The sequence below is a fragment of the Neovison vison genome, chromosome 12 (genome assembly GCF_020171115.1).
Source record: "Neovison vison isolate M4711 chromosome 12, ASM_NN_V1, whole genome shotgun sequence".
Taxonomy (NCBI): Eukaryota; Metazoa; Chordata; class Mammalia; order Carnivora; family Mustelidae; genus Neogale; species Neogale vison.
In genome coordinates this window covers 95,561,190-95,585,020 of record NC_058102.1, presented here as the reverse complement: position 1 = coordinate 95,585,020, position 23,831 = coordinate 95,561,190, and the positions used below count along the sequence as shown (strand labels likewise).

At 37.1% G+C, this 23,831-nt stretch overlaps 2 protein-coding genes across 7 annotated transcripts; one reads left to right on the top strand and one right to left on the bottom strand.

Moving 5' to 3' along the window:
- Positions 1 to 1,855: 1,855 nt before the first annotated feature.
- Positions 1,856 to 7,139, top strand: LOC122891225 (C-type lectin domain family 4 member E-like). 2 transcript variants are annotated; one of them, XM_044226736.1, is made up of 6 exons: positions 1,856 to 2,210; positions 3,020 to 3,112; positions 3,908 to 3,997; positions 4,703 to 4,854; positions 5,478 to 5,593; positions 6,805 to 7,139. In XM_044226736.1, the coding sequence occupies exons 1-6, from the start codon at positions 2,174 to 2,176 to the stop codon at positions 6,953 to 6,955; spliced, it is 639 nt and encodes a 212-aa protein (XP_044082671.1). In that variant the 5' UTR covers positions 1,856 to 2,173; the 3' UTR covers positions 6,956 to 7,139. The 2 variants fall into 2 exon arrangements, with proteins under 2 accessions (XP_044082671.1, XP_044082672.1); XM_044226737.1 differs by lacking the exon at positions 1,856 to 2,210 and adding an exon at positions 2,399 to 2,613.
- Positions 7,140 to 12,063: 4,924 nt separating this feature from the next.
- Positions 12,064 to 23,050, bottom strand: LOC122892114 (C-type lectin domain family 4 member D-like). Of its 5 annotated transcripts, XM_044228276.1 has the most exons (7): positions 22,935 to 23,050; positions 21,265 to 21,368; positions 19,608 to 19,697; positions 16,934 to 17,038; positions 14,620 to 14,771; positions 12,982 to 13,094; positions 12,064 to 12,687 (listed from the first exon to the last, which is right to left on the bottom strand). In XM_044228276.1, the coding sequence occupies exons 2-7, from the start codon at positions 21,290 to 21,292 to the stop codon at positions 12,543 to 12,545; spliced, it is 633 nt and encodes a 210-aa protein (XP_044084211.1). In that variant the 5' UTR covers positions 21,293 to 21,368; positions 22,935 to 23,050; the 3' UTR covers positions 12,064 to 12,542. The 5 variants fall into 5 exon arrangements, with proteins under 5 accessions (XP_044084211.1, XP_044084210.1, XP_044084214.1 ...); XM_044228275.1 differs by lacking the exons at positions 21,265 to 21,368; positions 22,935 to 23,050 and adding an exon at positions 20,975 to 21,250; XM_044228279.1 differs by lacking the exons at positions 19,608 to 19,697; positions 22,935 to 23,050 and having other exon boundaries at positions 21,265 to 21,537.
- Between the last annotated feature and the right edge of the window lie 781 nt (positions 23,051 to 23,831).

The window sequence follows — 23,831 nt, the reverse complement described above, 5'->3', positions numbered from 1 at the left end:
ATATGCTGATGAATATAAAAGTAATTTTTAAAACATAAAAGTGTTGCAGGTATGATCTTACTTAACTAAAAATGAATAAGCACTATGTTATATAAACATGACTTACATAAGCTTGTCTCAAGGTATATGCAAGAAATCATTAAACATTGTTGACTTTAAATCTTTTTTTTTAAATTTTCTGAGTGAGAGAGAGAGACAGTGCACATGAGCATAAGCAGGTGGAGTGGCAGGCAGAGGGAGAGGGAGAGAGAGAAGCAGGATCCCTGCTGAGCAAGGAGCCTAATGCGGGACTCGGTCCTAGGACTCTAGGATCATTACCCGAGCAAAAGACAGATGCTTAACTGACTGAGCCACCCAAGCACCCCAAGTATGGTTGACTTTAGAAGAGTTAGGATGGATGGAAGGTCTTTTACTTGCCACATTCTTCTTATATTGTTAACCATAAAAATACTAGTTTTAGGGTGGCTCAGTGGGTTAAGCCTCTGCCTTCAGCTCAGATCATGATCTCAGGGTCCTGGGATTGAGTCCCACATCGGGGTCTCTGCTCAGCAGGAAGCCTGCTTCCTCTCCCTCTGCCTGCTGCTCTGTCTACTTGTGATCTCTCTCTCTCTGTCAAATAAATAAATAAAATCTTTAAAAAAATACTACTTTCATAATTTAGAAAAAGTAATAAAATAAAGGATAAAAACATATGTATTTTGACTGATTAACATATTAATTTGTTGATTATTAATATTAGTCATTGAATATTCATAAAATATTAACATAGAATTATTGATATTAGTTATTACTGACTGATCATAATAAATAATTGACTGTAGTCATTATGATTCATCATTTAATAATTCATTTAACTCAGCCACTAGATAATTTCTTACTATTCAAAAACCATTTGCTGATAAGACCCATGTTAGATATGCATATATTTTATAATATATACATGTAGAATTTTAAAGTTTTCTTTATTAAATCCATAGAACTATAAAATGGAGGATGCAGGGGAAATTGAGCAATACATTGAAACAATAAAAAGTCCCTTTGAGAACAAGGATATTTTCTAAGATGTGAAGGCTGTGACTCATTATCATGGGGATTACCAGGTGATTTTTTTATATATATAAATAAATAAATACTTATTTATTTATTTACTTATTTATTTTACTAATGCCTCCTGACACTTGTGAATTTTAGTCAATAAAGTCCAGTTTGATCTTAAGTATTTTTAAGGAAGGGACTGGAACATTACTACATCTAACTAACCTTCCAGAGAAGCATTATATTTTCATGTCTAATTAAAATTACTTCTTCTGACATTCAGGTTTATTTCTCCTAATACAGGCCCTAATATAAAACAAAAATCCCCAAATAATTTGGAAAAATAGAATGAAACTACCTGCTGAGGGCTCCAGAAGCTGTGTTTTGACATAGGGAATGGATCTGAATTTCAAAGTAGTCATACACGTGCGGCGATTCAACTGGGGCAGACTTGTGAGATCGCCTAGGGGTAAGCACATTGGTAGAAGAGATATAAACCCACAATGCAGCATACACAGCACGAGAGAAATCCAGAAGGTTCAAGAGATGTAAGCGAAGGAAGTAGGAAAAAGAAAACATAAACTAGGAAAAGGAATTCACATGGCCAAGTTGTAAAGGCAAATACAACATGCCCAGCTCTGTGCCAAGTGCGAAGACTTGGAGTCTGTCCCCTTTCCAGTTAACAAACGTGAGATGGCGAGGACCGCAAGGAAAACTAGAAGTGCAGAGGAGGGCGCCACAAATGTCAAGGGCAGACCGAAGGATGAGTGATGCCTGGAAGAAAGTAGAGAAATTTTACCCACCAAAATAAAACTGTTTTTTTAAGCCCCTGATGTGTCCACATGCTCAGCCCAATCTGCTGATACTTAACCACCTCACCGTTTCCCCATTTAGTTGTTTCCTAAACTGCGGAGAAAGATGTGTTGCCCAGTAAAGTCCCTTGGCGTCCTTATGCAAGAAAGGAAACCCTGACTAAAACACAAAGCCACAGAACACGTTGATATTATGATGTCTTAGGGTCACACTTCCTAAAAAAAACAGAAAAAGAATCGTTTTTCTTGAATCTTACCAACAAGATACTCCTGGATTCAGAAACTGACAGAGGAGAAAAAGAGAGAGGGAAAGAGAGAGAGAGAGAATGAATTCATCCCAACCATCTACATCACAAGGCACAGGTAAAATTTGCAACTCTCCCTTTCTCTCATAGACCTGTCTTTTGGGAAGAGGTGATAAATATTTTGAGGGAAGGGACAATAGAAAAGTCTCCACTAGAACAAAAGAAGGGAGACAGAGACAGAATGCAAGAGAGGAAGCTGAGGGAGGCAGTGGTTAGGGACCGTATGTTGTACTGAGGATCGCTGGGCTGGATTCCAGGGAGAGCTGAATCAGACCGCTCTGCCCACCCTTTCCCTGTGTCGTGTTGGGCAAGTCACCTCACTTCTCTAGAACCCACTTTCCCTGTCTGTAAAATGTGTGTCTGGAGGGAGGCGGAGAGGAGCTACTAGAGGTTGGGCCGCGTTTTATCTGGTCTGATTGACAGAGAGCTTGGGAAATAAGACACCGAAAAGAGGAGAGCAGGTGAGAGACAAGAAAAACAGAGAGGGTAAGAGGGAGAAATGGGAAAGACAAAAATAGGAAAAGAAGGGGGAAAAAATCTGGGAAACTTAAGAAGGAAAAATTGCCCATCTCAGTTCACGAATCTTAAGATTAGCAATTCTAGGGGTTCTGAAAGATGGTTTCCAGACCAATAGCAGCCTCTGGGAACTTGCTGGCTCAGTACCAAGTCTCATGAAACATTAACTCTAGAGGTGAAGTGCTTTCATCTGTGTTTCAACACATCTTCCAAATGATTCTGATACATGCTAAAGTTTGAAACTTACTCCATATAGAACAGTGCGAGTGGAAGGAACTATGTGGTTGGGTAAGAATCTCTTTTGTAACGTGCTAGGGAAGTTTGACTATGTTTGCATATTTCTTTCTACAGAGAAAAGACGATTGTCTTCCCAAGTTCTCTTATGGACTGTTGCTGGGGTCTCCATGCTACTGCTCAGCGCCTGTTTTATCACCAGATGTGTTGGTGAGTTCAAAAGGTCAAGTTCAATCTCCCTGGTGAATATTAGGGGTAAAATCTTTCTTGTCGCCTTTGGGTTCTCTTCCCCCTCAAAAGGTATTTCTGTTCCACTTTCTTCCCTATTTATCTCCAGGTTATTGCTCAATTAGAACCCCAACTAGAACAGAATAGTTACCACATTTCAGTGACCTCTGACACATTTTTTTTTCCAATTTATTTATTTTCAGAAAAACAGTATTCATTATTTTTTCACCACACCCAGTGCTCCATGCAAGCTGTGCCCTCTATAATACCCACCACCTGGTACCTGAATGGATCAAGAAGATGTGGTATATATACATAATGGAATACTATGCAGCCATCAAAAGAGACACATTTTTCATGATAGACATTTTTCATCTCCTGGACGGCCTTGTGTCCTTCCCTTTGCATTTATATCATTAGGGTAAACTTCTCTATGGGACCCTAACCAGAAGCATGACAAAATCGCTTTTTGGAAGAACGGTAGGGGGGGTTGGCATAGAGAGAATAAATAAAGATGCATTTGTTTTCTCTGGGCCTTTGGACCTGAGATACAATCATTCACCTTCATAAATCAGGAAAATCATGAAATGTGAATTCCCTCTTCTTTCTTTGAGTAGGTAAATCTTATTGTCTGTGTAGAAGGACAAATAGGAAAAAAGAAAAGAGAAAAGAAAAAGAAACCATGATGATTATTGGTACTTTCATTATAAATACAAAAATGATAAAATTTATTTTTTTCAAGATTAATGAACATTAACTCTGCACCTTTCCTTACAGTGACATATCATGTCCTTCAACTCTGTGATGAGAATAAGTTCCAGCTACATGAGGCATTCATGGACTTCTCCTGCTCCAGTGATGGCTTGGGTATGATAGTCCTCAAACTTGAAGATCAACATTTATATATTGACACTTTTGAAAAAGATTTTATTCATTTATTTCAGAGAGAGACAGAGAGTGCAAGCATGAATGTCAGGGAGGGGCAGAAGGAGAAATAGACTCACCACTGAGCAGAGAGCCTGATGCGGGGCTCAATCTGGAAACCTGGGCTCATGACCTGAGCCAAAGGCAGATGCAAATCGACTGAACCACCCAGGGGCCCCTATATCGACACTTTTTTTTTTTTTTTTTTTTGGCTTCTAGATTGATTTGGGGACAAGTAAAGTAGGATGTTGTTCTGTTTTTAAAAAAACAAAATGTAAAATCTTGCCTGTTCTATATGAGAATGCTGAGGAATTGGTAAGAAGACAGTTCTAGAACTTCGGAAATGCAATTAGCATCAAGACAGGAAATCTTGGGGACGTTATAGAAAACTTTTAGAATAAATCTGAGGTATGTCTTAACAGAACCTAGAAGAAGGATATTGTCTCCAGGAATGTATTTTCTTTTCCTCACTTTCTTCCAAATGAGGTGAAGGAGAAAAAAATATATATAGATGAGGGAATTTGCAAATACTTCAGAAATTTACTCCCTATGATGCCCTTACATATACAGTCTTATTCCAAGTCTTACCAAAATGCTACATGACGCTCCTCCAGGCTAGAGCATTCATGGAAACTTCTCTCCTCCTAGGTTCAGTCAAGAATTGCTGTCCATCGAATTGGGTACATTTTCAATCTAGCTGCTACTTCTTTTCTACTAACACCATGTCCTGGGCATCGAGTTTAAAAAACTGCTCCGACATGGGTGCTCATCTTGTTGTTATCAACACGCGGGAGGAACAGGTAGTTGGAGTGCAGCCTCCTCCAATGTCCATGCGACCTTCTTCTTAGCATCTATCCCTTTCTCCATACGTGCATACAGTGTTGGGCCACAGCTACTATTTGTTGAATGAATGTATTGAAATGCATGCCATTTCTACTATTTCTGTAAGTCGATACTTACCCTATTTTCATCACGAGAAGAGGCTAAAGCGAAGGGATTTCTATGTTCTGTTTCTTGATTAGGAGGATGGGGGGGAGGGCTGGGAATTCATTTTAGAATGGCCATTACACTGATGAGCATATCATATGATTATGTCAGATATGTCAAAAGTATGGCCACTATCCTTACGCTGTGATTAATAATGTTTCGTGCTGGATATATACAGTAGATTTTGCTACAAATAGCAGTAGATAAACTTGAAATTAGTTATTGAGAACCTCCTTCTCTGTTAAAGATTTGATTCTATGGTATGCATATTTTTACCAAATTAAAAAGAAAATCCTCCATGATCTTACAATTTCAGAGCCACTGATCATCTGTAGTCTTTGTCCTACTTTATTTCTCTTAAGAACAATTACCTTCAACATTTGTTCAAAATTGAAATAATTGGTCTACTTTTTTTTTTATTGTGTTACTTCCATAGGAATTCCTTTTCTTTGCGAAACCTAAAAGGAGAGAGTTCTATATTGGACTGACAGACCAGGTGAACGAGGGTCAGTGGCAATGGGTAGATGGAACACCTTTCTCAGAATCTCTCAGGTAATTTCCTTCTTGCAGGAGAATTTTAACACTGTGTCAAATCAAAGTTAGACCATTGCTGCAGGGAGTTCACAGAACCTCCTCCTGTTCCACAAGATGTCATTGGGTCAACCCTTCATAATACGATTTGCAAGAAGATAGACGAAGGAAGCATGAGGATCTAGTGCCCCCATTTCCTGAGACTATCTGAATACAGGGGAAATAACAGTTGAAAAAGAGAGGGTTAGAATTAAAGACTAATTCATTGGAAATGCAGCAGAGACAGAGTGAAATTCAGAGTCTAATGCCTCCAAACTAGTAAATGAGACAAAAATAATGATTTGAGAAAGTGGAGTTATGGAGTGAGAGCATGGAACCCCCTTGTTAATGTCCCTTTTCTTTTTAATAATGACCTTACTTCATTACTGCATGGCACTTCGGAGTTTTCAAAGTTTTTATCTCATTCATTATTTCATTTTACCTAAATTACACCTTTCTGGTATACATGGATATCATTAATCTTTACTTAGCATTTGAGGAAACTAAAGGTCAGGAAGGTTAAGGTCCGTTCTAAGAGTACAGCCCAGATGCCCTGAGACTTGAGAAATTCGCTTCACTACAGCACAATACCACCACAGAAGTATGTACCTACGTGAATACAGACTCAGTATGGAATTAAGGGAACCAAAGGTAAGATGAGATATGAGTGTGAAGGACACAAATCCATGAGAATATCAGAGCTTCGAAGGAAACACATCCACCAGAGTATCAATAGCCACTCGTTATGGGTGGACAACCATGAGGGAGCATGACAGAATAGAGAATCAGGAATATCCAGTTCAGCTTCATTCCTCATAAACTCTATGACTTAGACAAATGGTTTAGCTTTCCTGGGATTCATTTTCCTTATCAACAAAATGGAGATTATAAGGACACCTGGGTGGCTCAGTTGGTTAAGTGTCTGCCTTCAGCTCTGGTCATGATCTTGGGGTCCTGGGGTCAGGTCTGCTTCTCCTTCTCCCTCTGCCTCTCCCCCTGCATGTGCACTTTCTCTGTCTCTGTCCAATAAATAAATAAAATAGTTTTTAAATTAAAAAATAAAATGGAGATTACAATGCCTAACAAAAGTGTTATGAAGTGATACAACACAAGTGTCCTTTGCCTAGCATAGTAGGTCACTTGGCTTCTTGTAGCTGGGATTTTAAATCTCCTGCATGATTATTCTCGTTCAGCTTCTGGGATGTCGGGGAGCCCAACAATTTAGTGACAGTGGAGGACTGTGCCACCATCCGAGACTCTTCAAATCCCAGGAAAAATTGGAATGATGTGCCCTGTTTCTTCAGTATTTTTTGGATTTGTGAAATGCCGGAAATAAATGTCTAAAGCAACAGAAAAATTCTCTAAGAGCAGAAAGCACAACTTAAATGCATAAATATGGAGACACAAGAGCATGAACATAGCTCCAACCAGAGAGAAGTGTGTGCGGCACTTAATGAGGACTCCTTAGGGACATCGGGAGGACTTCGTTGCTTTTGCTACCAATAAAAATTAGTCATTTTGAATGTTATAATTTGTGATGCTAATTGACGTGCATGTTTCTCCATGTTAGTCTCAGGACTTCTCAAAACTTACCAAGCAATTCTAGAACAAATGTCAGGAAAAGTATGCTCCTTTGGGCACATTTGCTTCATTTGTGAAGACTGATGGGAAAATATGGGACATTGAGCAAGTACAGAGCCCAGCAAGAAGAGGATTTTCAAAGTGACTTTGAAGCCCCTGAATTCAGGCTCTGGTAAATTTTTCTTTCTGGCTCCTGATAAGTCTACATTCTCTTCTCAATTGCATACCATTTTTACCTCTGCCCAAGCAAGTATCTTCACTATGTTCTCCTGTACAATGAGTAAGAAACTCCCTCAAGTCATGAAGCTTATCCCTGCTTCAAAGACATGTGGACTTCCCAGGTAATGGCCTTGACTATGCCTCGCTAGGAAAAGGCCATGCTGAGCTTCGGCTCCAAACAGACTATGATTCAGAAAAGAACTCCCTTTTCTCTTTCTTCTCTTCCACTGAATAACTGAATCTCACCTCAGTTTGTGGCTCTTGCTCAGCTAGGGTCCAACTGTCAAATTGTTTGAAGAGAACATTCAGCTTGACAATTTCCTATCTCAAGCCTATCCACTACTAGCATATCTTTTTCAGTACTGAGAAGGTTATTCAAGAATATTTAAATAACACAGTACCTTTAATAACCATGTTTCTTGCACACAGCACCACATAAAGACCCTCAAAATTCATACATTGGAATGAATGTGTAATCATGAAATGGGAAAATTCAACTATGTAAGTGAATATAATATATTATCTTTCCTTAAAAATGTTTATTCTTCTTAGGTATAAGGGACCACGTGTGATTTTTGAAACCAATATGCCTTTAAATCTAGTCATTTGACCTAAAAGTAATCCAGCACATAAACTTTCTACTTTCTAGTTTCCTTTTTTCAAATTATAAACATCAATGAGAGACATATGGAAATACTTTTATTCACCATTGTTTCTTTGTGGTTGCCTATAATTTGTTATTTTAAATTTTATTTCAGGGGCACCTGGGTGGCTTAGTGGGTTAGGCCTCTGTCTTTGGCTCAGGTCATGATCTCAGGGTCCTGGGATGGAGCCCTGCATTAGGCTCTCTGCTCAGCGGGGTGCTGGCTTCCCCCTCTCCCTCTGCCTGCCACTCTGCCTACTTGTGATCTCTTTCTCTCTGTCAAATAAATAAATATATAAAATCTTTAAATTTTATTTCAATATTGAAAGATACATGAAAGTATTAGTATACTTTATTCACCATATATTTATAATTTGTTATGCAATTAACTTTATCTTCAAAGTTTGGCAAGAAAAGAAACAATCACTCAGGGTTTACTGGTTAAAGATCAACAGAAACCAAGTTATTTATATGGAAAATTCTGAGGGGTACATCATCTGGTTGATTCTATTTTAAAATATATTTTTACAATAGGGCCTACAAAAATATTCAGGCACCAGAAAAGCCAGAAATTTCCAAAAAATAAAAGAGTAAGCAATCATCTGTAGTCCCAAGACCATATTCCCAAAGTAAATCACTGTTAAGATGTAAATATTACCATGTGGGCCTCTAAATGTTTTAAAGAAAAATCATTCTAATACATTTGGTGAAAATAATATACATTCATTATCAAAAATTTTTACTCATATGTTATCATGAATATGTAAATGTTATCACAGCTGAATCTTATACTGTATCATGATTATGTATTATATTACATACTTTCTTAAATAAATTTTGCTTTTTGTATAGCTAATATTGGCAGCATTTTTTATATATCTAGTTTTCTATGTACTGATTAATAATGTATCCCTTAACTATGCAGAATTGGACATCACCTCTCAATGCATTCAGATACATTCTAACAGTCCCATATTTTTAAGAGGAAAAGAACTCCTCTTGGAACTGTCTTTCTTTTCTGATCTGAACTGGGATTGTTCTTATGGTTTCTTTCATAGCCATTATTTTGTTGATTTTTATTATACAAAGGAAATATTTTATCACTTAAAGGTTATTTCAGATTATGATATACCAATATAATGAAACACTATTTAGTTATTTGGAACAAGGTATAAAACATTTCCCAAACTATATTTTTAAGTAAAAAATGCAAGATGATTACCCAAAACCACAAATAATCCAATTAAAAAATAAGCAGAAGACATGAACAGACATTACTCCAAAGAAGAAAAAATCTTTTCATGAGTCTATGAAAGATGCTCAACATCATTCATCATCAGGGGAAAACAAATCAAAACCACAATGATATATCACCTCACATCAGTCAGAATGGCTAAAATCAAAAATACAAAAAACAACAAGTGTTGGCAAGGATGTGAAGAAGATTGTAGGTGAGAATGCAAGTTGGTGCAGCCACTGTGGAAAACAGTATGGAGGTTCCTCAAAAAAATAAAAATAGAACTGCCATACTATCACACTACTGGCTGTTTACCCAAAGAATACAAAAACATTAATTCAGAGGGATACAGGCACCCCTATGTTTATTGCAGCATTATCTATAAGAGCCTAACTATGGAAGCAGCCCAAATGTACATCAATTGATGAATAGATAAAGAAGAGTGATATACACATCACACACAACAGAATTATATACACACAACACACACATATGTATGTATATATATATATACACACACACCTACACATACACACACACACTCAACAGAATATTACTTGGGTGAAATCTTGCCATTTGCACAAGAGTGTTATTATGCTAAATGAAATAGAGAAAGACAAATACCACATGATTTCACATATGTGGAATTTAAGAAACAAAACAAATGAGCAAAGGAAAAAAAGAGAGAGACAAACCAAGAAACAGACTTAATTATAGAGAACAAACTGGTGGTTACCAGAGGAGAGATGGTAGGGAAAGGGGGAAAGAAGAGGTGGGGATCAAAGAGAGTACCCCGATCATGATGAAAAACAAACAGACCGGAATCCATCAGAATCCCAGAGGAGAACATAGGCAGTAATCTCTTCGATATCAGCCACAGCAACTTCTTTCAAGATATGTCTCCAAAGGCAAAGGAAACAAAAGCAAAGATGAACTTTTGGGACTTCATCAAAATCAAAAGCTTCTGCACAGCCAAGGAAACAGTCAAGAAAACAAAGAGGCAACCCACGGACTGGGAGAAGATATTTGCAAACGACAGTACAGACAAAAGGTTGATATCCAGGATCTATAATGAACTCCTCAAACTCAACACACACAAAACAGACAATCATATCAAAAAATGGGCAGAAGATATGGACAGACACTTCTCCAATCAAGACATACAAATGGCTATTAGACACATGAAAAAATGTTCATCATCACTAGCCATCAGGGAGATTCAAATTAAAACTACATTGAGATATCACCTTACACCAGTTAGAATGGCCAAAATTAGCAAGACAGGAAACAACATGTGTTGGAGGGGATGTGGAGAAAGGGGAACCCTCTTACACTGTTTGTGGGAATGCAAGTTGGTGCAGCCTCTTTGGAGAACAGTGTGGAGATTCCTCAGGAAATTAAAAATAGAACTTCCCTAGGACCCTGCCATTGCACTCCTGGGTATTTACCCCAAAGATACAGATGTAGTGAAAAGAAGGGCCATCTATACCCCAATGTTTATAGCAGCGATGGCCACGGTCGCCAAACTGTGGAAAGAACCAAGATGCTCTTCAACGGATGAATGGATAAGGAAGATGTGGTCCATATACACTATGGAGTATTATGCCTCCATTAGAAAGGATGAGTACACAACTTCTGTAGCAACATGGACGGGACTGGAAGAGATTATGCTAAGTGAAATAAGTCAAGCAGAGAGAGTCAATTATCATATGGTTTCACTTATTTGTGGAGCATAACAAATAGCATGGAGGACATGGGGAGTTAGAGAGGAGAAGGGAGTTGGGGGAAATTGGAAGGGGAGGTGAACCATGAGAGACTATGGACTCTGAAAAACAATCTGAGGGGTTTGAAGTGGAGGGGGGGGTGGGAGGTTGGGGTACCAGGTGGTGGGTATTATAGAGGGCACGGATTGCATGGAGCACTGGGTGTGGTGAAAAAATAATGAATACTGTTATGCTGAAAATAAAAAATAAATTAAAAAAAAGAAAGAAAAACAAACAGACAAAACCCCTGAGATTCATGGGAGAAAAAGAAATTGTCAGACATTTAAGATGCTATAGATAATGTTTCCACTAGTGTTAGAAAAGAATGGGATGTATATGTATATACATTTATATAACACATATTTAAGCATATACAGAAATATGTATAAAAAACTGACAATCATAGTTTCTCTGAAGAGGCATTTAAGGGACTGGAGTTCAGAGTGGAAGATTTAACTCATACTTTCATTTATAATTTTCTGGTTTGCCTTTTTAACATATACATATCATACTTTTTCAATGGCAAAACCAGTGTTTAAATTTTTTTAATTTTTTTTATTTCTTTTCAGCATAACAGAATTCATTGTTTTTGTATCATACCCAGTGCTCCATGCAATACATGCCCTCCTTAATACCCATCCCCTGGCTCCCCCAATCTCCCACCCCCCACAGTGTTTAAATTTTTTTAAGTGTTTCAAACTTCTAGGACTACTACAGTGTCCTAATAAATTTTGCAGTTATTTTCATGAAATGACTATCAGCTGTCTTAAAGACAGTATGAAGAATAGGAGAAGTGCCATGAGAGGTGGGGACAGACTGAAAGGGGCTGAGGGGAGAAACAGAGGGACCATTCAGAAGGCTATTGCAATAACCCAGGTAAGAAAGATGGTCTATGGTGGTCACCAAAGAGGTAGTGAAAAATAATCTCTTGATTTCAGCTTAGGTCATGATTTCAGGGTTGTGAGATTGAACCCCATGTTGGGCCCCACATCAGGCTCTGTGCTTAGTGGGGAATCTGCTTGAGATTCTCTCTCTCCCTCTCTCAAATAAATACATAAATCTTTAAAAAAATTTTAAAGAGTTTGTCATAACTGGGGCCAAAATAATGGCATTCCACTACCAGTTGGAATACCCCACACTGTAAAAATCTGAGCAGATGAAAGCAATGACTAAGAGATGGCATCATCTGAGCCATTCTGGTTGATATGTCATCAATGCACACCAACTGAAAAGGAACTACTCTGATATACTATCAAGAAAGCAATGTTAATGAAAATGGATTCTCACACAAAAGATGACTCCTGCCACCATACCACACAAAAACATAGTATCTTGAATGAATAGAACAAAAATAAATAAGGCCATCATAACTGAAATTTTTCTATTTTCTCAGCAGGTTTTCTCTGTTCCAATGGTGCAGGTACATTCTTCCCTAGTCTAATTGGTTCTTCTTTTCTGTCCCCATAGCAAGGACTTCTTTGGAGGTTTCTAGTTGAATGCTGCTCCAGGTAATTTACAAATACTTCTTGTCTCAAAGTTACAAGGAGAATCATTCCCTGTCCATTTGTCTTGGACATTAACAAGGACAATACAATTTTCTTCCTGATTTTTGGGTTCACCCTCATGCCATAATCTGAAATGATAGAAAAATTTTTTATTTATATTTATATTTATATTATTTGTGTGTGTGTATGAGTGTGTGTGTGTGTGTGTAGGTCAGGGGACATGCAGGGAAAATGTCTTTGGTGAAAAATACGGAGTGCACTAATAGAAGTATCATAGTATATTAGTATAGGGGTTACTCAACACATAGTGCTCTATTCTGAGTAAGCATTCCTACATCAGTATACTGCAGCCCAAATGAATTCTGCTTGCTATCTTCCCAGCTTTGCCTATAAAGCTCTTACACCCCAGTTGACATACTCACAAATTATGTGGGTTAAATGCTGTCTTGTTCACCAAGGATTGGCCTCCGTGATTCTCATCTATAAATCCCAGGAAATATGAAAATCGTCTATCCAAAAATTGAGAAATAAAGTTCTGCATAAAAATATAAATTTTGTATAATTACATAAAAATTTTATAAAAATTATAATTTTTATAAGTATATTTGCATTTATCATTTGACAGCTATTATGTTGGGTAACATAATAGCTAACATAATAACATTATGTTATGTTAGGAAATAATATTATGTTATGTTAGGAAAAGCTATTAGGAAAAGAGAGAAATGGTCAGATAGATTATTAGCTAAGCACAAAAGCAGTGTCATCAGACAAATGTGCTTTCAAATCCTGCCTCTGCCATTTATTGTGTAATGTAGTAAGTGCTCTAATCTCACCAAACCCAAGATTTCTCATCTCCAAAAGGACCACTCTACTACTGCACAGTTACTGTGATGAGTAAGTGAGATCACACTTGCAAATCACTTAGCACAATGTTTAATAGGATCAAATTTTTTAAAACTTTCATTTTTAAAATTGCCTTCTTTATGCATGTGTGTATTAAATTAAGTTCCATTTTATTCAAAGAGTTGGTGAACCTACAGATTGCAAAGCCATGGGGACAGAATCCTCTGGGAAACCTCCCTAAGAAAAGAGTAGAATATGAGTTACATATATACTATATATATATGCATATGGTATGTGTATATGTATATGTATGTATGTAGGTATGTATGTATGTATGTGTGTATATATATATATATATATATATATATATATATATATATATGTAGAAGTATATTACAAGAGGAAATTTGTTTTAAGAAGGGGCGCCTGGGTGGTTCAGTGGGTTAGAGCCTCTGCCTTCAGCTCAGGTCATGATCCCTGGGTCCTGGGATCAAGCCCCACATCGGGCTCTCTGCTCAGCGGGGAGCCTGCTTCTCCCTCTCTCTGTCTGCCTCTCGGCCTACTTGTGATCCCTGTCTGTCAAATAAATAAATAAATAAAATCTTTTTTTAAAGTGCTTTTAAAAAATTTAAAAACTAAAAAAAAAGAAGTGCTTTAAAGTGCTTTAAAAAACTGAATTAAACTTAAGAATTTTTTTTTTACTTAGAGTTACAACCATGAGACTGAATTGTATTTCTTATGATTTCTCCTGAGAAGCTATTTCAGTCCTGCTTAACCATTCATTTATTCACTCACCAAACATTTATCAAGACCTATCCAGTGTCCCTAGCACTGTGCAGGACTTTGGAGATGCAAAGATTAGGAAAGCACAGCCACAGACCTCTGCAAAGGAAAGTCTCTGGCAGACAGGGAGCAGTGAACAGATAATCTCAGTACAGTGTAAGTGCCACGACCACACAGTGCACAAAGTACCACAGGTGTCTCTCCAAATTAGAACAGGGAGGATGGCATAGGGAAGGTGGTCAGGGTAGTTTTCTGGAGGAAATAACAAGTGAATCAAATCTGGAAAGACCAAAAGTTGGCCAGATGAAGAAAAATGAGCAAAGAAGATAAAAACAGATGAAGCAAAGGCATAGAGGCAGAACAAAGAAATTCCTCTTCCTCTGCAAAGAGATTCAAAGAGCAGAGAGATGGATTTGAGTCTTCCAACATACCAGCTCAGCTTCTGTGCTGATGGTGGCCAGATGAGCCCCCATCCTCATGCAGTTCCTTTCGCTCTTATCCCATGTCTTGTTGTCATTAAGAGGAAAATAGCAGTTGGACTGGAAGGCTCTCCAGCCAAAAGGACAGCAATTCCAGGTGGTCCCTCATGAGAAAATTGAAATGAGAATCAGTTGCAAAGGAGCATTTTATCTCTAAGAGATTGCATAGTTATTCCAGTTACTATTTTTTGGAAATAATACCAAGATTACCAATATAATTTTGTTCCCCCTTTTAAAAAAGCCTGAAAATTGCATTTCTAAATATTTCTGAGCAAAAGTATCTGAATCACGTAGTGACTTATATGGAAATTACAAGATATTCTCTTAGAAGACAACATCATTTTTCAATGTCCCTACATGTATTTACTTCTATTTTTGAAGTGCTTCTAGAATAAAGCCTTTTGCAGGTAATTTTATCTAAAGAGGGTAGAGAACCTACTAGAACTCTCAAGCATTTGCCCATCAGGATGGGGGATTTTACAGATTCCAGCAAAATATAAGAGACAAAGTCACTTTGGAAAAGCTGTATATTCTAGGAGGGAAGTCCTTAAGATATGCCTGAATCAAAAGAAAATGGAATTAAACTAATGCTGTGTTTTGGGTGCCAAAAATGGATCCTAAATGTGTTGTTATATTCTCCAGTTATTCAACTAATTACAGACATGAGAAATCTATTTCTATTTATTGATGTTTACTCTTGTACCAGATACTCCTGTTGTTTTAATCTCTCCTCATTTACTACTGGTTACTTTAAATTGGACTATGAATCTGAATGGAAATGGAAGTAAGACAAAACAAAGAGGCAACCCATGGAATGGGAGAAGATATTTGCAAATGACACTACAGACAAAGGGCTGATATCCAAGGTCTATAAAGAACTCCTCAAACTCAACACTCAAAAAATAGATAATCATGTCAAAAAATGAACTTCTCCAAAGACACATGAAAAAAATGTTCATCATCATTAGCCACCAGGGAAATTCAAATCAAGACCACATTGAGATACCACCTTACACAGTTAGAATGGCCAAAATTTACCCAAAAGCACATACCCTCCCCAATGTGCTTTTGGGTAAATTGGAAGGGGAGATGAACCATGAGAGACTATGGACTCTGAAAAACAATCTGAGGGGTTTGCAGTGGCGGGGGGGTGGGAGGTTGGGGTACCAGGTGGTGGGTATTATAGAGGGCACAGCTTGCATGGAGCACTGGGTGTGGTGAAAAAATAATGAATACAGTTTTTCTGAAAATAAATAAATTGGAAAAAAAAAAAGAATGGCCAAAATTAACAAGACAGGAAACAACATGTGTTGGAGAAGATGTGGAGAAAGGGGAACCCTCTTACACTATTGGTGGGAATGCAAGTTGGTGCAGCCTCTTTGGAGAACAGTGTGGAGATTCCTCAAGAAATTACAAATAGCTACTTTATGACCCTGCAATTGCACTACGGGGTATTTACCCCAAAGATACAGACATAGTGAAAAGAAGGCCCATCTGTACCCCCATGTTCATAGCAGCAATGGCCACAATCGCCAAATCATGAAAAGAGCCAAAATGCTCTTTAACAGATGAATGGATAAAGAAGATGTGGTCCATATATATAATGGAATATTATGCCTGCATCAGAAAGGATGAATACCCAACCTTTGTATTAACATGGACGGGACTGGGGGCGCCTGAGTGGCTCAGTGGGTTAGGGCCTCTGCCTTCGGCTCGGGTCATGATCCCAGGTCCTGGGATTGAGCCCCGCATTGGGCTCTCTGCTCAGCCAGAGGCCTGCTTCCTCCTCTCTCTCTGCCTGCCTCTCTGCCTATTTGTGATCTCTGTCTATCAAATAACAAATAAAATCTTTAAAAAAAAAAAACATGGACGGGACTGGAAGAGATTATGCTGAGTGAAATAAGTCAAGCAGAGAGAGTTAATTATCATATGGTTTTATTTACTTGTGGAGCATAAGGAATAACATGGAGGAGATTAGGAGAGAAGGAAAGGATAAGTGAAGTGGGGAAAATCAGAGGGGGAGATGAACCATGAGAAACTGTGGACTCTGAGAAACAAACTGAGGGTTTTAGAGGGGAAGGGGGTGGGGAGTTAGGTGAGCCTGTTTGTGGCTATTAAGGAGGGCCCATATTGCATGGGGCACTGGGTGTGGTGCATAAACAGCGAATCTTGGAACACTGAAAAAATAAAATAAAATGAAATGTTAATTTAAAAAGAAAGGAAATGGAAGTAAGAAAGAAATTCTCCTATGCTCTTTTCTATCTACCTTTCAATTTTGATTTCTCTCTGGTGCATGTCAGCTTCATGTGGTACTCTGGTAACTTGAACACCCTTGCTTCTCTCCTGCAGCGTAGAATGTTGTGATGAGTTACTGTCAAAGGGGAAAAGAGTTAGTTTTCTTTTCCTATATAATCACTTACTTAGGGAAATGGGAGCTGGTCACTCTGGTCCCTCTCTTCTCCTAAGAGTCAAGGTAACTAACCCTTATTCTTATTACCCAGTTCTTCTGTTCCAGTCCCAGGTGAATAGGTTGAAATGAATTGTCAAAAATTAATATTTTATTATCGTTATCCATTTTGTGATTTATGGGAGTAGTTCTGCAAACCTTTAGGTGTATATGCTTTTAAGCATATTTTTCTATCAGAATCTGTTTTAGAGTGGAGATTTTTAGAGAATACTGGGATATTCTGCCAAGTATTATCAGCCAGATACAATCACTTATCTTTTAAATATGTTTACTTTGAGAGAAACCTGGGTGGCTCAGTTGGTTGAGCGTCTAACTCTTGATTTTGGCTCAGGTCATAGTCTCAGGGTTGTGAAATCAAACCCCACATTGGGCTCTGTGCTGTGCATGGAGACTGTTTAAGATTCTCTCTCTCTCTCTCTTTCTCTCTTTCCCCGCCCCTTGCCCATCCCATTCACATACTCGCTCTCCCTTTCTCTCTTCCCAAAATAAATAATAAATAAATAAATAAATATTTTTACTTTGAAACATAATCAAGTGCAAAGAAGTGAAAAACACAAATGTACAGTTTATCAAATTATTATAAAGTGAACACTCCAGGTAACAACAATCTGGCTTAAGCAACATAACATTGCCAAGACCTCAGGTGGCCTTCACATCCCAAATACAACCCACTTCCTCTTTCTTAAAGGTAACTATACCATGGTTTTTAAACCAATCATTTTGTGCTTTGCTTCAAATTTTACCCCTTGATAACATATCCCTAAACCCTACAGATCAGATTCACCTTCTTTTGAACGTTATATAAATAAAATGATAAAATATGCATTCTTTTGGTTCTGTCTCTTGCTCAGTGTTATTTCTGAAATTTATTTTTATTGTTACATACAACTATAATCCATTCATTTTCATTACTATAATGTGATCTACTGTCTTAATGCACTAAAACGTATAGCCTTCTTCTGGTAGACATTTGCTTTGCTTCCAGCGTTTGAGTATTATGAATGATACCATTCTAAGCATTTTTGACCATGCATCCTAGAGCACATGAGCATGCATTTCTGTAGGCTATATTCCTAGGAGTGGAATTGCTGGTAATAGAATACGCATATTGCCAACTATGATAGTGGCAAAGTTTTCCAAAGTGGTTGTACTGCTCTATGCTCCCATAAGCAGCAGTTCATTGGGTTTCAGTTGCTCCACATCATCATCAATACTTAATAGCACTAGAATTTTTAATTATTGCCATCCTGGTATGTTTGCAATGGTATCTCATTTTGTGAGTTGAATTTTCATTTCCCTGAAAACTAATGAGCTTGACATTTTTTATGTATTCATTAAACATTTCAATTTTTCTTTTCTATACTGCCTATTCAAAATTTTGCCTATTTTTCTGCTGTATTACCAGGACTTTTTTTTTCCCAATTTATTTATTTTCAGAAAAACAGTATTCATTATTTTTTCACCACACCCGGTGCTCCATGCAAGCTGTGCCCTCTATAATACCCACCACCTGGTACCCCAACCTCCCACCCCCCCGCCACTTCAAACCCCTCAGACTGTTTCCTATTGTTTTGAAAGAATTGTTTATATATACTGTACATTAATTTTTTATCAATTATATGCATTACAAACACCTTCTATGGCTGCTTTGTTTCTTGGTATTTTTGTTGTACACTAATTCTTACTTTAATGTAGTATAATTGGTCAATATTTTCTTCACTGGCTAGCACATTTTATGACTTAAGAAATCATTCCCTGACTTGAGGATATGAATATATTCTCCATTTATCTTCTAAAAAGCATTATTGATTTGCTTTTCACATTTGGCCAATAATTCATGTCAGGTTGCTTTTATACATGATATACAGGGGACAGATTTCATTTTTTGAATGAGGATAATCAATGGTCTTCATTGATTGAACAAAATTGTCCTTTCCCTATACCTGCAGTATCCCCTTCTGTTTTATATAAACAGTTCATATATGCAGGATCGGTAACTAAGCTCTCTATTCCTTTCCTCTGGTCTATTTGTCTGTACTTGCACCTATACTATATTATTGTAATTATAATAATTTTATATAAGGTCTTGCTACTAGAAAGACCAAGTCTTTCAACTGTTCTTTTCAAAGCCAGACTGCAGTCTATCTGAAAGTTGGTTTTTTGCTGGTTATTCTTTACTGATAAGATACAGCCCCTTATAATCTCAGTCAAAACTAGGGAATGATTTACTTCAGCCACCAACCTTCATAGGTCTAGGAAAGGGTTTAACTTCCAGCTTTCATTCCCTGACATAAGACAGCACCATCAAAGGACAGAAGGTTAAAAATGTAGCTCTGAATTTTAAATTCAAGACCTGAAAAGCAGTATGGATTGAAATGTTGGGATGGGGAATCAAAATAACAAAAGACTTAGAGGAACTTCATGAATGTTGTTTGGGGAAATTCACAGACTTCCATTTCTGCTAATAACTTACCCAAACAGTTTGCAATAAAACAAGCACTGAGAACTGAGATGTAAAAAACAGCAATGGCCCAAGGGATCATCTGGGAATGCTGGCCTCTGACTAGGGCAAAAGGAAAGATAAATACATTGTCTTCTCTGCCACAAGAACTGGGGCAGATATTCTACTGAGATGCAAGCTAAATATGAGCTCATCCACAATATTTTAGATCTAGAGGAGAGCTTAAAGATTTCCTCCTGAATAAATCAGTTTTAGAATTTACTGATAAAAACATACATACATACATACATACATACATACATACATAAAAATATAAACTTTTTTTTAATGGAAAGGCTTTTTATAAGACAGAAAACTCAAATATCAAAAAAAAAATGGATAATTTGGCTCCATAAAGATTAAAACATCTATATGACACAAATAATGTTAAAACACAAGGGACATATGAAAGAAAATTTTGTCACAATATTAATGTCTAGACTGTATAGAGAATTTCAAAAAGCAACTTAAAAACTGAGCAAAAGTTTGACCAGGAAATTTGCTGAAAATTTAGTTTGCTGAAATTATGAATGATCATTAAACAGAAAAGTATGCTCAAAGAAATGCAAACTAAAATATTATGGTATAATTTTTCACATATGAGATTTTTAAAAGAAAATAGAAAATATATAGTATCAGCAAGACTGAGGAAAAATAAACTCTCTTGGTGTTAGCATATAGTTTATGCTAAACTATAAATTAGAAAGCTTTTAGACAGACCAAGTTAGCAACACTTATCAACTTCTAAGTGCATCATATTTACCACAACAATATCAGTTCTAGAGCTCTATCATGTAGAAAAATTGAACTTATCTCTATTAAAGGATATTCATTGCAGTACTTGTAGAAATATATAATTTTAAAATTAATAATTAAAATTAAAATAATTAAAATAAATGTTTTACTTCACTTCATCACTCTACCATGGCAAACTTCAATGGGACCACAGTGTACCCTGGTCCTGAAATACAGCTTTTTATGTAACAATATGTCTTGGAGACTTTCTCTGTCAACACCTACTAATACATAGGATTACTTGAATCACTGTGCAGAATTCCATCACAAAGATTCACCATCATTTAGAATGTGTACTATTAGTAATATACAAGCAAGTATTGGTTTCTGGTGTTTTTTTTTTCTGTTTCTAAAAGTACTGCAATGAATATCCTTTCATAGAAATAATAATATTTGTTCTATTCCTCAAAAATATTATTTAATATTCTTGTGATACAAATACATTGTCACCCTTAAGTACAGCATAAAATGGGATAAAGTCAGAGCCTCAGGTAAACTGTGAACCTTAGTTGGTGTGTTTTGTCTATCTTCCTTCCTCCTCCTACCTTTGAAAGAATCTTCCCAAATTGCTCTCTTTCTTTCCATCTTATTTTTCTTTTGCATAATTTATCTCTTGTCTTGGCCCAATGTATGTTTCACAAAGAAGTTTCTCTTACCCAACATACTTGAGTTTATCTATGACCTTTCTCCTCAGCAAAGTCATTGTCATTTCTTCTAACTCCTCCTTATCATCATCTTCCATCTTCAGAACTATAACTACCATTAATTTATATTTTTAAATCTTAGTCATAATTACATTTGCTTCTTTAAGACTGAGAGGAGAGAATGTACTCACGTTTATTTTGAGGTTCTTCTTGCCCCATTGTGGGTTAATTCTCTTCCTGTCCAGTGGTTGGGAGAATGAGAAGCCTCTTCTGATTTTGCCCCAAGTGTATATTTCTGTGGGTAAGGAATATACCCTCAGAAATACTCGAGATTGAACATTAATCTTACTTATTCTGGTAAGATCAGAAAGTTCTCTACATAAAAGACGAGTCAAAAGAAGAAGTCTTTTCAAAGACAAGTTTCCTTTGATTCACTCTGAGAAACAGAGCAAAGACGAAAGGAAATTGGGAAAGCAACACCCAAAAACAGCCAGTAGAAATTTCCATGAAGTATGTTGAGATCACTAGATTAGTGTGTCATGTGAAATTTCTCAATTTGTTTTTATTCATTTAAACAAAAAGTTTAGCAATGCCCTAAAAGAATAATCATTATGCTTAATAAAAATTTAATACACATTCTTTCATCTTTCTTTCTTTCTTTCTTCTTTTTTTTTTTAGGGAGGGGTGTTATATTTCAAATTACATGTTACATGCTTGAGGTAAATTATGCCTTAAAAATGTCTTTGAACTGAGTAAGTTGTATGCAAGATGACAAAAGATAATGCGAGCAATGAACTAAAGCTTTTTTAAAAAAAGATTTTATTAATTTATTTGAAAGAGCACAGAGGGAGAGTGAAAGAGAGAAAGTGGCTCCCTTCTGAGCACAGAGCCCAAGGTGAGGCTCAGTCCCAGGACCCTGGGATCATGATCTCAGCCAAAGGCAGACGACTGAACTAAAGCTTTTAATGTACACAATGTATGTATACTGTATGTAAAGACAGGTAAACAAATCAAAATTTGTTTACCACAAATTTTTGTTTGGGGGTTGAGAAAGGGATGGTGGAGCTGTTGATTAAACCCCCAAATCTTCCTAGATGAGAGAAAATAAGCTTATAAGGCAATGGAAAAGGAAATGTAACATTCTGTGGTAAAGACATCATCAGGTTCCCTGTCTTCTTTTACAGTGTCATCATGGACTGAATGTTGTGTCCTACAGCCATGCTGGCATTGTAATCTCAAACGTCCCAGCCTCTAGAACTGTGAGATAAAAATTCCTGTTGCTTAAGCCACTAATCTATGGTATTTTGCTACAGCAGCCTGAGATCACAAAAACAAGTATCCAGCAGCTTAGAGATCCTTCTTAAATTCTAGCTTCCAAAATATGGCCCTTCACCTGCCTTCTTCCTTAAGCTACAATATTATTTTAAGTATATATACACTCACACATATGTACACACACATATATATTTGGTGATCTTGAATGAAATACTACTATGTTAAGTTGGAAGTGGGAGGAAGTAAAATTATAGATTTGACAACACACATATTTTTCAACACTGTCACAAAGTATTTCCACAGCAACAATATTACTTACCCACAAACTCTCAAAGCAACCCTAGAAACTACATCTTTATCTAAAGTAATATGTATTCTTTATTAAAAGGATTTAGGAATCTTAGAGGATATATAAATCCCACCTAGAACAGGAAAAAATAAACTACACCTGGCATATTCTGTGTTCCCGGAAAACAAACATGATTTCAAATACATGAGAGAAACTCTTCTCTAGAAAGTTTACTGAGCCAAATGAAAAGATGCATCTAAGGCGTAGTTAAGACGATAAAAAGACAGGGGTGCCTACCTGGTTCAGCTGGTAATGTGTTTGACTCTTGATTTCAGCTTAGTCATGATCTCAAGCTTGTGAGATCGAGCCTGGTGTCAGGTCCAAGCTGGGAGTGGAACCTTCTTAAGATTCTTTCTCTTCCTCTCCCTCTGCCCACCTACCCAACAAGTTGCATTCACACATGTGTGCATGTGCTTTCTCGCTCTCTCTCTAAAAAAAAGAAAAGAAAAAATCTAATTTAAACAAATGAAAATGAAAGCACAACATTTCAAAACTTATGGGAGACTGCAAAGGCAGTTTTTTTTAATATTTTATTTATTTATTTGAGGGAGAGTAAGAGAAAGAGCACAGCAGGGGGAGCAGCAGAGGGAGAAGCAGAATCCCCACTTGGCAGGGAACCCAAAGAGGGGCTCAATCCCTGGATCTAGGGATCATGACCTGAGCCAAAAGTAGACACCACCGACCAGGTGCCCCTAAAGGCAGTTCTAGGAGGGAAGTTTATAATGATTCCTGACTACCTCAAGAAACAAAAAGTAGCTTGAAGACCTCAATTTACACCTCATGGAACTAGTAAAAGAACAAATCAAGCCCAATTAGCAAAAAGGAATTAACAAAGACCAGACAAATACATGAAATAAAGACTGAGCAGCGGTACCTTGGGGGACTCAGTTGGTTAATCTGACACTTGATCTCAGCTCAAGTCTTGATCTTAGGTTCATGAGTTTGAGCCCCACAATGGGCTCCATGACCAAAAATATAAAAGATCATTAAAAGTGACAGCTGACATTTTTAGACTAAAAAAAAAAAAAACCAATGGGGTACCTGGGTGGCTCAGTCATTAAGCGTCTGTCTTCAGCTCAGGTCATGATCCTAGGGTCCAAGGATTGAGCCCCACGTGGGGCTTCCCCACTCTGT